Source organism: Mytilus trossulus, unplaced genomic scaffold (assembly GCF_036588685.1).
Source record: "Mytilus trossulus isolate FHL-02 unplaced genomic scaffold, PNRI_Mtr1.1.1.hap1 h1tg000158l__unscaffolded, whole genome shotgun sequence".
Classification (NCBI taxonomy): domain Eukaryota; kingdom Metazoa; phylum Mollusca; class Bivalvia; order Mytilida; family Mytilidae; genus Mytilus; species Mytilus trossulus.
The window spans coordinates 2,239,310-2,257,909 of NW_026963304.1; the positions used below are offsets into that span (position 1 = coordinate 2,239,310).

The following is an 18,600-nucleotide window of genomic DNA, read 5'->3' on the forward strand; positions in this document are numbered from 1 at the left end:
TAACTCAAAAATAAAATTTTGAGTCATCACCAAAAAGAATACAGATATTAAGATTAATATAACAAAAAAGTGTGTAAAGTGTTAAGAAATAATCAAGAATCGTTTTTGAGTTACGGTGCGACATGTGAAAAAACCACACCACTATTTTAGTTACAAAGTGCCGTAACTCAAAAAGTTTAAATCTTATTTCACCAAAAAAGTCTACAGTTAATTTGATCATCATAAGAAACAACTATATTAAGTTTCATGAAATTTAGATAAGTCGTTCTCAAGTTAAGGTGCAACATGTTTACGCTGGACAGACAGACAGACAGACAGATGGACGGACAGACAGACGGACAAACACCCGACATTTGTATACCATAATACGTCCCGTCAAAATTTTGACGGGCTAAAAAATAGAGAAACAATGTTGATAAGTTTGAAAAAAGTATAATAACAAAAATACAGAAATCCAAGGAAAATTCAAAAGTAAAGTCCATTAACAAATGGTAAAATCAAAAAGGACAAACATATCACATGATTTCTTGTTGGTAAAGAAATTTGTTCATTATCTCCTTACTGCCAGATTAACAGTAGAATACTAAATAGTCATTCTTTGACCATCATGGTTAATATCTTAGATAATATAGCTCATTGGAAATAAAATTAAAAGACAAATGGCTGCAATGGAAGGGGATTACATCGTATAATAAAGACATTGTTTCTGGACAAATCTAGATTATACCACATCTTCTTATTTTTATAATTTATTTTATGATTGATTAGTTTTTAACCCCACTTTTAAACACTTTATCATGTTATTTCATGGCATGACAGTTTTTATTGGATGAGGAATCCTGAGTGCCAGGAGAGAACCACCAATTCAAAAGAAAATCAAACAATCCTAGTAAATTAAGATTGGAGTCTTAGGCTAGAGCTTCTGCCACCTGCATGATTGAAACTTACAATCTAAGTGTTGACAGGCTAGTAGTACATTAGTCAACTTCTTAATGACACCAGCCACACAAATTTAGATCAACAATAGTGAGATAAGGATGTGTAGAACCATTTCTAAAAACAGAAGTAATTTCTGATTTCAACGCTTGTCATAATATGAAGTTTTTTTCTAAAGGTAAGTATTAAAACAAAACAACAAACTTTCAAATCATTTCTCTTTTTTTTCTTACCTTTTCCAGGCACATAACTCTTGAACTTTTCTTTGAACCTCAGCCAGTCTAGGTTGTAACTTCAACTGTGATACACCCTCCACACCCTCCACAAACTTGGCATCCTATAAACAATAAATATGTATCATTATCTGTGATACACCCATCACACCCTCAACAAACTTGGCATCCTATAAACAATAAATATGTATCATTATCTGTGATACACCCATCACACCCTCAACAAACTTGGCATCCTATAAACAATAAATATGTATCATTATCTGTGATACACCCATCACACCCTCAACAAACTTGGCATCCTATAAACAATAAATATGTATCATTATCTGTGATACACCCATCACACCCTCAACAAACTTGGCATCCTATAAACAATAAATGTGTATCATTATCTGTGATACACCCATCACACCCTCAACAAACTTGGCATCCTATAAACAATAAATATGTATCATTATCTGTGATACACCCATCACACCCTCAACAAACTTGGCATCCTATAAACAATAAATATGTATCATTATCTGTGATACACCCATCATACCCTCAACAAACTTGGCATCCTATAAACAATAAATATGTATCTTATCTGTGATACACCCATCACACCCTCAACAAACTTGGCATCCTATAAACAATAAATATGTATCATTATCTGTGATACACCCATCACACCCTCAACAAACTTGGCATCCTATAAACAATAAATGTGTATCATTATCTGTGATACACCCATCACACCCTCAACAAACTTGGCATCCTATAAACAATAAATGTGTATCATTATCTGTGATACACCCATCACACCATCAACAAACTTTGCATCCTATAAACAATAAATATGTATCATTATCACTTTTCTAAATATTTGGCTTTGATCATTTTTTTATACAATTTTTTATTTCACCCTACTCAGATTTAGTTTAAACATATTTGTTTATAGTGGATTGGGACACAAGTTATTGCAACTTATATTAATTCCTTTCCACTAAGCGGGTCTGAGTGCTACAAGGGTAGCAGCGTTTGCCTGCTCTTTTTTTGAAATTTAAAAAGGTGTATTTTACATACAAAGGATATGTTTCTCTCTGAACACAGGTCAGCCATTTGTCACCCCCTCCTGCTGGACTATCATTGTTTCATAAGTTCAAACTCGCAAATGGTGCCAAGGCCTAAAATTCAGTCTCTGAAATTTTCTGCCAAAAAAAGGATCGAACCAGGAACCTTTGTGTTAGTTGTCAGATGCGCTAACCACTACACCAGGGCCCTCTTTATTTAGGTGATTTGTTTTTTTTCTGTCGAGAAGTAAGAGAATTTTGATGTTATGAGCCTACATCTCTGCTTCATTTCATCTTGGGCTGTTGTCCATTCGTGAAACCTCCACTCGTTTGAAAGACTATTGATAATCAATTACTATTCAGCATATAAGAAATGAAATTATTCTAAAGACAGCAGTCAGTTTAGCAAGTTGAGCTTGGCAGAATATGAAGTATTTGTGCACATACACCTCACACATAGCAACAAAAGGGAAGTAACTCTTAATCAAATTGTGTCTATGGAAACCTATCTATACTGTTACTCAGTCATACATGTACATCAAATACCTTCCTTTTTTAAATCGAAGACTTATCAATTGACTTATGAAGTTATGGTCTTAAATATATACGCTTGATACAGGTCTGAATTTGGATTGTAATAAAATATTTAACACTTAATAGGTTTCTGACACAGAATAACTGTTGTCAAAGATTTTTTGCCTCCTTATTCCAAAACAGTTTGAGCCATAACCCCCAAAAAGCAAATCCTATCCATCCCTTTGTAGTATAATTTCAGAGAACTTTATACACTTAAACAAAAGTTATTGTCTGGAAGCTAGAAAAAAATGCCTTTTTTTTTGCGTCTTTTTGGTCCTTAATTCCTAAACTGTTAGGTCCATCATACCCAAAATCCTTCCCAACCTTCCTTTTGTGGTTATAAACCTTGTTTTTAAATCTCATAGATTTTATAGACTTATACTAAAGTAAAAGTCCGACAACCAACTGTCTTCGAACGAAGACGACAATGTGATATATATATACAAACACATTTGTTTGAAGTCATATAAAAACCCATACCTTTTTAACAAATTCTCGTTTAGACCGTTTAGGTCCACTGTAGTTGCTGCTTTTGCTTATTTCAAGTCCATCATCATCTACATTCTTTGATTCTGACTCTGAAAATTTATAAATAGAATACATACATGTACCAATGTTTTATCCATTTGAATGGTTTTACACAAGTCATATTTTGGGTTCTTTATAGCTTGCTGTTCGGTGTGAGCCAAGACTCTGTGTTGAAGACCGTACTTTGACCCTACAATGGTTAAGTAACTTTAGTTTACTTTACCTTAATAGTGTACCTTCTTGAAAATTTTAAAAAAATCATTAAAAATGTTTGGATTTATGAAAAAACTTGCCAATTGTTTATATCATACAAAACTCGTAAGAATGTAACAAGCTGCTGTCTATCATTAAAGGCCTTTATATAAAAATAAGAAGATGTGGTATGATTCAATGCCAATAGACAACTATTCACTAGAAACAAAAGGATAGAAAACCATGATACCTTTTGGGTGTTTTGTGTTGTCAGTCAGAGCTCAGACATAAATAAGTCTGAATCTGCTTTTGACTCATAGAGGTCTAAATTTGTAAGTTTTAGGATTTGTCTCCCTTTAATGGAGGACAAAATACGACTCGAATAAGTCCAATATTGTAAAACAAGAAATAATTGACCAGAATCAAAAAGTTGCAAAAACTCCTACAAGTCGATGAGTGATCAAAATTGGTTAACTTCAAGACCCACGCATATTTATAAGGAGGTCATGCATCTAAATCAAATAATGACAACATTGAAAGCCAATGCTTTGTCTTCTAAAGAAAAATATGAATGAGAGTCTAAAAAATCGGAGATAATGTTAATTAACCTTACAATGCAACCACCTGGAATCATACTTAATGAGGTAAAACATCTGTGTTTAGTAAGGATGTTCAATTAGATAATTAAATATAGATAGCTCAAGTCCTTGTGAACTCTCATACAGATTTTTGCTGTCATAGGTGGTGTAGTTTGGCCACAAAGTAACATTAAGTTTTTTCTCCAACATAAATAGACCTAAACAAGTCTGTCATTTTCTGACTTAGATAAGTCTAAAATTGAAACTACATTTTTAACATAAATACATGTTTCGACTTATTTAAGTCAAAAACAAAAATAGACTTGTTTATGTCTGAGCTCTGACTGGTTGTTGGGTATCTTATTGAAATTTCCAAACATTTTCTTTTCTATTCCTGGTTCCCAATTTGGCATATTAGTTTTTTTTTATGTTACTGTATAGCGGGTTATTTTCGCGGGGTGTAAATTTTCGCTTATTTTCGCGGATAGAACAAAATCCCCAAAATAAATTCTGCCAATTTAAAAGTGTACATGCAAAGGTAATGTGAAAAATGTTGAATCCGCCAAAATAATAACTGCCAAAATTTTTCGTATACCTTATTCAATGAAAATCACGAAATTTTACACCCGCGAAAATAACACGCTATACCGTATTTTTCAAATAAAATAAGCATTCTCACAATAGTAGTGGTAATGTAAGGAACCATGTACTGTTTACAAATCATCAGCCCTGTTGGGTGAGGCCATCTTTGTTATGGCCATGCTTACCATACCTGTCAACTCACCCGTTTTTTGCGGGTGACACCCGTTATTTTCACCTCTCATCCGGGAGTTTTTCTTTACCCGGCGGGTCCCGGGAATTTCTAACATTACCCGTTTCACCCGGATTTCTGACCGGAATTGTTTCCGGTATTAAGAAGTAATACGACCTTCGATTTTATCGGTCTTTTTCAATGTAAACAAAAGTCAAAATGTAGGACTGTTTACCTGAGCTACGTAACGATATTTTCAACAAGCTACAAGATGAGTTCAGTGACTATCAGTTGACCCCATTAGATGAACTTCCACTTTGCACTTCCCCTGAAACTGACATTGGTACATTTTGGGGAGAAATGTCCAAGTTGCATGACATTTTTCTTAACAAGCCAAGATTTTTTGTTTTGTCAAAACTTGCTAAAACATTACTGGTTTTGCCAAACAGCAATGCAGACAGTGAGAGGGCATTTTCTTTAGTAAAGAAAATAGTTACAGAGTTTAGGGCTGATCTTAATAAGGATACACTGTGTGCTCTTCTTTCTTGTAAAATGAATACACATTTGCATTGCTATGAACTGAAACCAAGTGCAGTTCTTTTAAAGAATGCCAAGTCTGCTACTATGGAATATAACAATAGTCTGAAATAAACTTATATACATGTTCTAACTGTTTCATATACATATTGACTATATAAATTATAAGTAAACATATTTTTGTTCTTCAATTGAGCCCGCAAAATGTCGTACGCGTTATGACCTGAGATTTTTTTTCTCAATGCAGGTCATGACCTGACTTTTCATTTTCAGAGGTTGACAGGTATGGCTTACTTAATTAGGAAGTAAAATGTGCCAGGTCATTTTCTTTACCCCGAAAACGCCCACAGAACTTATTTTTGAATGTTGCAATCCCCTACTATTCAAAAGTGTTGCAATGGAAATCATATATATCTTGTACTCACCATTACACCATGCAGGAAGGGGTGGAGCAGGGGGCGTGTCATCTACATCCCCATACCGTGAGAACAATTCTTTAATATAATCTTGTTTATAAATACCAGGAGGTCTTTGAGTGGCATATGTCTGTACAGCTGCATCTACACTGGAAATAGAAAACAGGCAAATTATCAAAAATAATTAATAATCAACAACAAAATATTGACAAACAGTTTTCTAGTTGTGTTGAAGACCCTTTGGTGGCCTTTGGCTGTTTTCTGCTCTTCACTGTGTTGAAGACCTGTTTCCTGCTATTTGGTCAGGTTTTTGTCTTTTTGACATATTCCCCAATTCTATTCTCATTTTTAATATATAATCGCTGATATCCTGATGATCATATAAACAGGAAAATGTTACCCTCTTCTCAATTTCATTTCAAAGAAAAGTAATCAACAAGGACAAGAAACTAGAGGCTCTAAAGAGCCTGTGTCGCTCACCTTGGTCTATGTGCATATTAAACAAAGGACACAAATGGATTCATGACAAAATTGTATTTTGGTGATGGTGATGTGTTTGAAGTTCTTACTTTACTGAACGATTTTGCTTCTTACAATTATATCTATCATGAACTTTGCCCATTAGTAACAGAGAACTATATTTGGTAAAAATTTACATAAATTTACCAAATTAATGAAAATTGTTAAAAATTGACTATAAAGGGCAATAACTCCTTAAGGGGTCAATTGACCATTTAGGTCATTTTGACTTATTTGTAGATCTTACTTTGCTGAACATTATTGCTGTTTACAGTTTATCGCTATCTATAATAGTATTCAAGATAACCAAAAACGGCAAAATTTCTTTAAAAATTACCAATTGGAGGGCAGCAACCCAACAACCAGTTGTCCAATTCATCTGAAAAATTCAGGGCAGATAGATATTGACTTGATTAACAATTTAACTTCTTGTCAGATTTGCTCTAGATGCTTTGGTTTCATAGTTATAAGCAAAAAACTGCATTTTACCCCTATGTTCTATTTTTAGCCGTGGCGGCCATCTTGGTTGAATGGCCAGGTCATCGGACACATTTTTCAAACTAGATACCCCAAAGATGATTGTGGCCTAGTAGTTTCAGTGGAGATTTTGTAAAAGATTACTTAGATTTATGAAAAATGGTTAAAGATTGACTATAAAGGGCAATAACTCCTAAAGGGGTCAACTGACCATTTTGGTCATGTTGACTTATTTGTAGATCTTACTTTGCTGAACATTATTGCTGTTTACAATTTATCTCTATCTATAATAATATTCAAGATAATAACCAAAAACAGCAAAATTTCCTCAAAATTACCAATTCAGGGGCAGCAACCCAACAACCAATTGACAGATTCATCTGAAAATTTCAGGGCAGATAGTTCTTGACCTGATAAACATTTTTATCCCCATGTCAGATTTCCTCAAAATGCTTTGGTTTTTGAGTTATAAGCCAAAAACTGCATTTTACCCCTATGTTCTATTTTTAGCGGTGGCGGCCATCTTGGTTGGTTGACAAGGTCACGCCACACATTTTTTAAACTAGATACCCCAAAGATGATTGTGGCCAAGTTTGGATTAATTTGGCCAAGTAGTTTCAGAGGAAAAGATTTTTGTAAAAGATTACTTTAATTTACGAAAAATGGTTAAAGATTGACTATAAAGGGCAATAACTCCTAAACGGGTCAACTGACCATTTTGGTCATGTTGACTTATTTGTAGATCTTACTTTGCTGAACATTATTGCTGTTTACAGTTTATCTCTATCTATAATAATATTCAAGATAATAACCAAAAACAGCAAAATTTCCTCAAAATTACCAATTCAGGGGCAGCAACCCAACAACCGATTGACCGATTCATCTGAAAATTTTAGAGCAGATAGATCTTGACCTGATAAACATTTTTATCCCATGTCAGATTTCCTCAAAATGCTTTAGTTTTTGAGTTATAAGCCAAAAACTGCATTTTACCCCTTTGTTCTATTTTTAGCCGTGGCGGCCATCTTGGTTGGTTGACCGGGTCACGCCACACATTTTTTAAACTAGATACCCCAATGATGATTGTGGCCAAGTTTGGTTTGATTTGGCCCAGTAGTTTCAGAGGAGAAGATTTTTGTAAAAGTTAACGACGACGGACGACGACGGACGACGACGGACGACGGACGCCAAGTGATGAGAAAAGCTCACTTGGCCCTTCGGGCCAGGTGAGCTAAAAAGCGTGAAAATAATTCCGGCCCAAACCAGTTAGTCATTTTAATTCAATAAACGTTAACCATATGCATACCTGCCAACTTTTCAAAATGCCCACAGAGGTTTTGCGTGCAAGATGGCTGTCATAGTCATAAAATACCTTCAAGGGGGCCTTCAAATACATTTTAATGTTGTTTTTTGGCTTCTTCATACTTTTATAAGCTGAAAGTCATTGTAAAACTAATTGTTTTGTTTAAAATTGTGGACAAAATTGCTCTTTTAAAATTTCAATTTGGGAGCCTCCATGGGGGAAATCCCCCGCAAATAGTGACAGTTGGCAGGTATGCATATGGAAAAAAAATTGGCAGTAAATGATCCATTCCATTTACTATCTGAAAAAAGGGGTCGATGTTTTTTTTCAAAAGTCATTTCTAATACTGAATGGCTCATAAAATATCTGAGGTATAAATTGTGTTTTTCCTGATCATTTTTTTTTTGTCTGAGGGGTTTAAATTTAAATTAAACCAATCATTTGAATGATAGAAATTTGCCTGAATATTTTCTTTAGGCATCTTTGACAAAGTAACTCTGTCCCTCTTTTTTCAATAATAAATAGATGGTCCAATATTTTATATTTACCTCCAATCATTTTTTTCTACAAGATATGAACTAATGAGAAATCCAGTTCTGTTGAAGCCATGTGTACAATGAACACCTAGAAACAAAAAAAGCATTAATTAGATACAGGTATAAGAAACATGATATAAAACATACATTTCAAAATTACATTCTTAAATAAAAAAGAATGATCCTGCTAAAGCTTTGCAACAAAAATGGAGCAGACAGAAACACAGTAGGACAGAAAGACAGAAAATCAAGGGTAACACTAAAAGCCCTTATCCCAATTTTTTTTTAACAAAATAACATTCCTTGAAAGCAGGACAAAATGCCCACACATAATCTCAAATTTTCGAAGAACCACAAAAAATTTGCTTTGGTAAAAATGAATGCCTTACAACAATTCTAAATACTCAAAATTAAATGATTTCATAAATAGGAAAAATGGCCTGCAGTCAAAGGGAAACAACTAGAAGGTTTATTAATTCACAAACTTTTAAATGACATATTTCCACAACATTATCTTTTCTTGTCAAATAGAGTTACATGCAATAGTATTGGTCAGTGTTTTTTTCCATGAATAATTTTCAAAAGATTTTTTATTTTCACTTAGATACCTATGAAAATAGAATATTTTGAAAATTCTCAATTTTAAAGATATCGATTAATTTTTTTCTTAAAATTATTTCACATTTATAAATGTTTCTTCATCAACACTGAGTCACATGTATATATTGCAAACATTTGGTCACATGACTATATATTACCAATATTTGGTCACATGACTAAGTATATTACCAATATTTGGTCACATGACTGAATATTACCAATATTTGGTCGCATGCCTATATATTACCAATATTTGGTCACATGACTGTATATTACCAATATTTGGTCACATGACTGTACTGATAATGGTTTCTGTGAAATGAATCTACAACATATATTTGTTCACATGAATGAATATTACCAACATTTGGTTGCATGCCTATATATTACCAATATTTGGTCACATGACTGTATATTACCAATATTTGGTCACATGGACTGTATATTACCAATATTTGGTCACATGACTGTATATTACCAATATTTGGTCACATGACTGTATATTACCAATATTAGGTCACATGACTTTATATTACCAACATTTGGTCACATGACTTTACATTACCTATAACTTCTAATGGTTTCTGTGAAATGAATCTGCTACATATGTCAATAAATGCACTGGTCTGATCAACATCAGGAGACTCACCATGTCTGTAATAAAGTTAAAACAACACATGATAGTATAGTTTTAGAGGCCATACTTTTTACCTAGATAAGGTCACTTGTCATAACCGCAATCCTGCTACAGGTTTAAATGTTAATGACATCACTGAATGTAATATTTCTTACTAGCATTGAGCAACAAGAACTGCAACAAGGAAACCTCAGTTATTAAAGTCTATACATGAGTTTTGGTTATGATCTTTTGCTCAATCTAGAGTTTTTTAGTGATGTGTTATGAGAAATTGTTGATTGTCTTTTTTGATTGGCAATGTTGTAATCAGTCTTTATTTGACCTATGGTGTTATCAACATCCCTTTAGTTTTTATCACATCAAGTCTTTTATTGTGACGTCTAACTTAGTTTTCAAGTGGATCATGCTGACTGGTTGTAGGCTTTGCAATGACCTATAGTTTTTAATTTCAATACTTTGGTGTCTTGTTGAGAGTTGTCTCATTGTCCTTGTGCAATGCATTTGAATTACAGTGACTCATCGCCTTCACAAACAAACACAATGGCACCTTACAGTTTGTTCCTTGAGGGTGAGTCATAAAACTGTTTCCAAACTTTGCAGTAACATATTTACTGCAGACAAAAACGTAAATTAGACACATGAGAAAATTTCTAAAAGACAAAAAATATTGTTCTACAATTGTAAATGTAGGTTGTTATATATTTTATAGGCCTTTCTTACCCTCTGCACTGCAGTTTGACATATTTACATTCAAATTTCTCTTCAACTTCATCTTTGTTATAAAATCTGTTGGTGTTTGTTAAATCTATTAATAAACCCATTTTTAGCTGAAAGTGACAATAAAATAAAACATTTAAATAAAACATACATATATCATGTTTTGCTTGAGTTTAAAACTAAATTTTAAAATCTATTTTTCTTTTCACTATAAATGTTAACTTGCTAAATGATGTAATTCTTCAAAAGTATTGGTATATTCCTGAAAATTATATTAACTGCTAACTTTTTTTTATTATACAGTAACAGGCATATAATATATCCTGCTAACATGTTTAACCCCACCACATTATTTATGTATGTGCCTGTCCCAAGTAAGGAGGCTGTAATTCAGTGGTTGTCGTTTGTTTATGTGTTACACATTTGTTTTTCATTCATTTTTTTACATAAATAAGGTCGTTATTTTCCTTGTTTGAATTGTTTTACATTGTCTTATCGGGGCCTTTTAAAGCTGACTATGCGGTATGGGCTTTGCATATTGTTGAAGGCCGTACGGTGACCTATAGTTGTTAATGTCTGTGTCATTTTGGTCTTTTGAGGATAGTTGTCTCATTGGCAATCATACCACATCTTCTTTTTTATATATATTGATTTTTGTCATTTGCTTCAGTTTCTTCTGTAACTTAATCCTACATAGGTCTCAGACTGCTTTGAACTGAATGTTGTGCTGAGTATTGATGTGTATTGTTTATGGAAGGACAAATGTTACTACCAGTTAAACTAATTTCCCACAAACATGTTACCAACTACAAATTGCATTTAATTTACTGTGCAAAAGTTAAAGTAGTAATAAAAATAGACATGATAGAGTCAAAACATGTTTAACCAGACACATTTTTGTGTGTGTCCCAAACCAGGAGCCTCCGGCCTTTGTTAATCTTGTATGTTTTTTAATTTCAGTTCATTTATAGGTTTTGGAGTTTAGTTAGACGTCTATTTTCACTGAACTAGTACACATTTCTATTTAGGGCCAGCTGAGGCCCAAATCTTGATGCAGAATTTTCTCCCTGTATTGAAGACCCATTGGTGACCTTCGGCTGTTGTCTGCTCTTTGGTCGAGTTGTTGGTCTATTTGACACATTCCCCATTTCCATTCTCAATGTTATGTATCAAGTAAAGGATATAATAACATGAATAACAAACCTTCATGGATTTAAGTGAATTAAACAAGAGGTCCAATGTAAAACAACTGTATTCAGGAATCTGGTCTTCATAACTTTTGTCAAGTGGGGTCTTAAATGGTAAAAATTTCTTATCTGAAAAATATACACACAATAAAATAGCAATAATAATTGCTCAAAATCATTAATTATTCTGTTTTATCTTTTAACCTATTTTTTATAAACTCATATAATTGTAAATTCAGAGATAATTTTGACTTTCTTATTAATAGTGTGACTGGTTGAGTATAGCATTCTTTAGCACTCACATTCTAATATCTCATACATTTTTCTTTATGCAGATTTTCATAAAATTGCAATAATCAGTCTCACATTTTTTCCCCCATTCTTAAAAAATCTCAATAATAAAAATGATAAATGCATGTAACAATTTCTGAATTTACAGTATCACAGATTGCTTCTACATTTGTTTTGTACATTGTTGGTATTCATTCAATCGATTTGTTTCTTTGCCTGTCTTAATCTTAATAACAAATTTTATTTTCACAACATTTTGTTTTTCATGTTTTTATTTATTTGATATATCTATTCATGCTTACAAATACAATACAACTGAAACAATAAATTTTAACTAATGAATATAAGAGGCAGCAACCTAGACACATAAAAACCAAAAGACATTTAAGGTCAATATTTGCTTATCAAAAACACAGATGTATTCTAATTCTATTTGGTTTCATTCCTGATTGTAAATCCAGAGAACCCTTCAAACATACATCCATTTCTGTTCTATAAAATACAAAAGCCAAGGTAAAATTAGTTTTAACTTATTTTCCCTTCACCAGAGATTCATTTATTATATTTTAAGTAGATAAATCCTACCAATAAGTTGACCTTTACGGGGACAGTCTATCCATCGAGGAGGTGGTCCAAGCTTTTTCTTATTCTTGTAGCTCATGATTAAATACTCTTTTCTAAAAGGTCCATTTTATACCTGGAAAATATAGAAGACATTTGTAAGAAGACAATCATGTTAGCCTAGATCAAAATAAAGCAATCATTTTACAAAATTTAAGAAAATGCTGTTTTAAAACTATCAAAATGGGCAATACCAATAGTCATGGGCAATAGTCATTATCAAGATAATAAGATTAGGGATGAAGAGAGACACAGAATAAGTATCATCTACTGTTTTCCTTATTTCTCAATTATACAAAGAGTTTTTCAGAGGGTCAGCTGGGGCCATAATCAACAAATCAAAACTAGAATTGTTCGGATACTTCAAGATATATTAGCTGTTAAATTAATGTTAACTGATTTTTTTTCTCAAATTCTCATGTTTGATTTATATAACATATTAAAACTTATACAGTCTTTTGATGTCTAAATATAGTATGCAGATTTTAAACATGGGATAAAATTCAGAAAGGGGTGCATATTATGTATCATCATATGGCTACACCTTTTTGTACTACGTTCTTTTTAGTTTTAATAATAACAAGATAAAAATTGTTCTACTTATAAGTAAAAAGCAGCTCTGACAAAAAATGTCTGAGATATTCATTTTTTATGGAGTTTTTTGGGGAGGATAAATAATATTTTTTCTTTCAATTGAACAAAAAAGAACATGAAATTGTAAGAAAACAATTTTGAACTTAATCATTATTCATTTGATATTACATTGTATGAATACTATATTTATTTTCAAATCACTTTTTTTTTGCTATCTTTCTGAAACTAATAATTCATTCAAAAAATGTATTATCAAACAAAACAAAAAACATGTCAATCCATAAACATACAGAACCACAATTCATTTCAATTTGTCGGTATCTAATAGAATGAATAGATGACTTTCAAATTCTTACTTATTCAATTCACTTTCATAGATTTGTGAAGTTCAGAAAAAGATTGATTAATTGGTTTGTGGTTACTTTGCACTGATCAGTTAGGACATGTAGGATGGCAAAAGAAAATAATGATGCCCAAGTTTGACTAAATATTTAACATGTTGAAGTAAGTACTTTAAATGTTTAACTTGGAAATAGTCCAGTAGAGAATGAGCTCTGTCTAATTTAACATGTTTAAGTTTATTGCTTCATATACAATGTAATTGCTTCAGATACATGTACATGTAGGTATCAATATATAATATAAAAAAGAAGATATGGTATACATGGTATAAGACTGCTTTTAACATGTTTAATACATGTCGTGAAATGGGCAAAAACGCTATAAAAGTTTTGATTTTTTACCAAATATGTTAATTCTATTATCTGACAAGTAGACTTAATTAATCGGGCTGATTAAGGTGGTACCTAACACTACAGGGAGATAACTCTGTAAAATCAACAGAACGTTTTAATGACGTTGTATTGTTAAGGGAATATTAAGCTTCTCAATGATCACAATAAGATTTTGTCTAACTGCTATATACATGTAACCAGTGTATTTTTTCTGAATAAACAGTTGGTTCAATTTTTTTGAAATTATTTATATTTTTCACAAAGGGTCAAAGTAAATACTTTGTAAAAATTTTAAGAAAATTAAACGAGCCAAATTAATTTTGGTTAAGGTGTTGGGTACCATCTTAAGTCGACTAATTTTAACTAAGTGACAAGTAGGGACAGATATACATGTATGGCTTTTGTGCCATCTTAATTTTCCATGAGTTTGGTTGTCTTTTCTTTTAATTGACTGACCCACAAATAAATATTATATTATTCATGTAGAGTAATTTCATAAGATTAAAACAAGAATATATAAGCAAGCATAAACATGATAAAATACATGTATGATAAAAAATATAAAGGGGGGTTCACCATTTGCTTAACCCTTAAACAGAATATACAGTACAAACCGAAATTAAAAATGCATAGAAATAGAATACCTATGCATGTTTCCAAATCAATTAACAAATTGTTTTTAAACAATGAATTGTTATTATCATATGATTCAAAAGTTTATGTTCATCAACAGATCTCATCTGTAGAGAACTACAGGGTGACAGACAGAGTGTTATGTGACTTAAGTGGGATATGACAGATATATTAATCTTGCTGCTTTAATTAATGTATGATCTTATAAACATGTTTCAAACATACTAGATTAATAAAAGATCAAAGTTGTTAATTCCAAGAAAAGCGTTTTACTGTAATTTTATCCAACAGCAGTTGCTTCCCTTGATACGAAACAATCAATGTATTCAATTCCAGATATGATTTGTGCTCTGCATTAAAATTCATCCACTGAAATATTTAACAATATTATTTGTCTACAATTATTGAAATTATAACTTTTATCCGTTGTCCTTTTATTTATACGAAAATATTTCAACAACAAACTCACATAAATGTCTGCGCCCATCACCACATGCACGTTGAACTGAAACAAGAACGAAAAATAAGATGAAGACATCAAAAAAGAAATCTAAGCACTTTGCGAAACAAAATAAATCCAAACCCAAAAAGACCAGCAACTCAAAGTTTAACAAATTTGACGGAAAAAAGACTAAAAACAATCCAAAAGACAATAAATATGATAAACATGATAAACATGATAAAAGCCAAAATAATGAGAGTAAGGGAAAATCTCGTGCTGCTATTGCAAACGAAAACAAAGTCAAACGAATGAGAGAGAAGAAGTGGAATAGAAATAAAGATGACGATGACTCTGATTTTGAAGTTGTCGATTCAACATGTTTAAGTTTAGAAAAGTCCATCAGGGTAATTATAATTTATATAGATACTTAATTTGCAAGTTTTGGCTATGGGACGTTACAGCTCGTCCCATTTAAAAAAGATGGACATATTTGCTCATAAGTGTAATAGCTGACTTTTAGGCCTCAAGGAAAACTAAAGTCGCTTTGCTAGGGTTCAGGATATTTATTAATCAGTAACGTAAAACACCCAACTTGTGGAGCATTTAGGTTGTTACTGTCATGGCACAAACCAACTCAAACATACATACTGGTATATCACACAGTGATATCTATATGACAGCTTACAAGTTGTCAAAATGTCAAGTCTGTCAATACAATACAATCATAACTATTCTCTATAAAATCTCAAACACTTCAATGGCTATATGGACATAAACGTCTGTCCATTTCGACTCAATTAGTCCTTCTAACTCAAAACCTTGGAACTGAGCGGTAAAACTTTAAACTAACCAATCAAATCCAAGTAATCATGAATAATGTATGGAAACGTTTCAGTGTAATAAAAGTTTATATGAAACAATATGTTTTGAAGTTTTATTTAATATTAACATAATTATACATCTTTATTTTACAATTACAATATATACAAATTAAAGAGGCTACCACATAAGTTATCCAAGATGGATGCTCTGCATTGTTGCTTTTGAGGACAATAGACACAGGCACTTGTTTCTATCCATACGAAGGTCGTCTATCCATTTAAATAGAAGAAGGTGGCTAACAATTTTTTTTTAGGTCACGACATTTTCCGCTTGGGACGCTTTTTCTACCCTTCAACTTAATGCTAAAAATCCCTATCTTATATGAATCGATTCAGTGAATATGTTCCTTTAACACTAAACTAATTTCATAATCCCCACAGTGTTCCTCTTCACGGTAATCTACTCTCAATTCACTAAACCATGTATATGATGATATGATGAGGATTTACTGGTAGATAGACTTACTACTTTTGACGACAGAAACCAATCCAGCGCTGTTCAGTCTACAACTTTTTAATATGAAAACCTGCATCAGCATATACACTTCAAAATCCATTGATTATGAGATATGTTATGCAGAATGATGTCTGAGGGCTTTATCCTAGGTGTAAGATAATGGACCGCCATTTCACTGTCTCACAACTTTGGTCCTGATTATGCTTCCTGTCATCATTATTACTACGTTCTAGATTCATAGACTGTTACTCAATCATCGTGGTTAGCTGCAGGCTACCAATCTGGCCCTGAAGCAGCTGTTGTGAAGGCATTCAACAATTCCAAAGGGCTGTAAAGCCACTTAAGGTCGTTAAACACTTCATCATCATCAATTCATTAAAAAAAATCATAATATTGCATTTGCAAAACATTGATAGTTTCTGGTGTGGGGCATGTTGGGAGGTTGGCGGTTTTGCCACCCAGACCATATAGCCCTGCCGTCAATGAAACAGAGTTCAAGCTACATGTATGCGTATGATACTTTATATAAAGTGTTGTCAAAGAAATGTCAGAATACTGTATATATTCTAATTCAGTCTCCTCAAATCAATAACTTATCAAAAATAAATCAACTGAATGATAGATTTTCATTTAAAACCTGAAAACCACATGAAAGATTATGATATTTTTTCTTTATCAGAAAGCTTCAGAGCTGTCCAACAATCCATCTGATGGTGAAAATTCTGATCAAGAGGCTAAAGATACAAGGAAACTTCTTACTCAGCATAACAGAAAGAAAAAAACATCCGGAGGATTTCAGTCTATGGGTAAGTAATATGAAATCTAAAAAAAACATCGGGAGGATTTCAGTCTATGGTTCATGATCAGTAATATTAGCTAAAAAGACACCAGGATGATTTCAGTCTATGGTCAGTAAAATGTAGGCTAAAAAGAGGAGGATTTCAGTCCACGGGTAGGTATTTGTAAGCTAAAAAGACATCGAGAGGATTTCAGTCCATGGGTCAGTTGTTATAAGCTAAAAAGACATCGAGAAGATTTCAGTCTATGGGTCAGTTGTTATAAGCTAAAAAGACATCGAGAGGATGTCAGTCCATGGGTCAGTTGTTATAAGCTAAAAAGACATCAGAAGCTTGAAGGATTTCAGTCTATATATATATAGCTATGACATGTATGGTTATAAGACCTTGTGAAGAGTTGTCCCATTGGTAATCATTCCACATCTTATTTTATTTTTGAAATTTATTCGATTGGTGATAACTCTTAATGGATTCCTATTTATGTTTTTTTTTTCTTTCAAATATTCATATTGATGTTAAAACTATCAGTGTTTTTTACTGAATAATCAATGTTTCTTTGCAAATTTTCATTTGTTTTTTCAAACTTCACTGTTATTTCATATTAATATTTTCAAATATACCTTGTAATTATTTAGTTGTCATCATGATCATTGTCATTTATTTTAGATTATAATTGTTATTTTCAGGATTATCTCATTCAGTATATAAAGGGATATCACGGAAAGGCTACAAGATACCTACTCCTATTCAAAGAAAGGTAATTTATTGTAGTAAATGTATACAAAAATATGTAGATATGAATATTGATGAGATATGAATATTGATGAGATAATTATCCAAATAAGGTGATACATGTAACAACAATAGGTTGTATGGCCTTTAACAATGAGAAGAACCCGTACAGTATAGTTAACTGTTAACATGGTCAAAGGCTTGATGAAAAATTGAAACAATTCAAGAGAAAAAATTAACTGCCTGATTCATGCTTTAGGCAATAAACAAAAATGTTAATCAACCACAACTCAAGTTAAAAGGGAAAAACATGATGGATGTAATAATAGATTGTGAAAAAAAGAATGTTTTCTAATGCAACACAGAAAGACTGAATGCATTGATTAAAATTTCATGAATGATCTGGACGTATAAAAGTCATGTCAAAACATAAATGTTGATTGCATGATATGGATTCATAAAATATTTCAAAGACTGTGCACAGAATAAAATTGAGAATGGAAATGGGGAATGTGTCAAAGAGACAACAACAGAAGACTCATTTTAGTTTGTGTTAAGCATTAGTTCAAATTCAATATTTTCCTTACCATTATCATCACCAGAAACTCTAAAACTCTTAGCTTGCTGAAATAATGAT

The 18,600-nt window shown here is 32.2% G+C and overlaps 2 protein-coding genes across 5 annotated transcripts in view; one reads left to right on the plus strand and one right to left on the minus strand.

Annotated features, from left to right (window-relative positions):
- LOC134700576 (mRNA-capping enzyme-like) overlaps nt 1-14,967 on the minus strand; it is a 43,546-nt gene extending 28,579 nt beyond the window's left edge. For both annotated transcript variants that reach the window (XM_063561952.1, XM_063561953.1), the window contains exons 1-9: nt 14,880-14,967; nt 12,658-12,769; nt 11,798-11,910; nt 10,598-10,704; nt 9,806-9,894; nt 8,653-8,728; nt 5,815-5,954; nt 3,284-3,381; nt 1,170-1,273 (exon numbers count right to left, since the gene is read on the minus strand). In XM_063561952.1, the coding sequence (XP_063418022.1) occupies nt 1,170-1,273; nt 3,284-3,381; nt 5,815-5,954; nt 8,653-8,728; nt 9,806-9,894; nt 10,598-10,704; nt 11,798-11,910; nt 12,658-12,733 (803 nt within the window). In that variant the 5' untranslated portion in view covers nt 12,734-12,769; nt 14,880-14,967. The remainder of the gene's footprint in view (nt 1-1,169; nt 1,274-3,283; nt 3,382-5,814; nt 5,955-8,652; nt 8,729-9,805; nt 9,895-10,597; nt 10,705-11,797; nt 11,911-12,657; nt 12,770-14,879) is intronic.
- A 156-nt stretch (nt 14,968-15,123) lies between these two features.
- Nucleotides 15,124-18,600, plus strand: part of LOC134700521 (ATP-dependent RNA helicase DDX54-like) — a 36,246-nt gene continuing 32,769 nt past the window's right edge. The window contains exons 1-3 of one of the 3 annotated variants that reach the window (XM_063561903.1): nt 15,124-15,500; nt 17,114-17,240; nt 17,918-17,988. In XM_063561903.1, the coding sequence (XP_063417973.1) occupies nt 15,183-15,500; nt 17,114-17,240; nt 17,918-17,988 (516 nt within the window). In that variant the 5' untranslated portion in view covers nt 15,124-15,182. Of the gene's footprint in view, nt 15,501-17,113; nt 17,241-17,276; nt 17,290-17,473; nt 17,483-17,916; nt 17,989-18,600 lie in introns of those variants that run through there. The other 2 variants (XM_063561905.1, XM_063561904.1) reach the window with 2 other exon arrangements.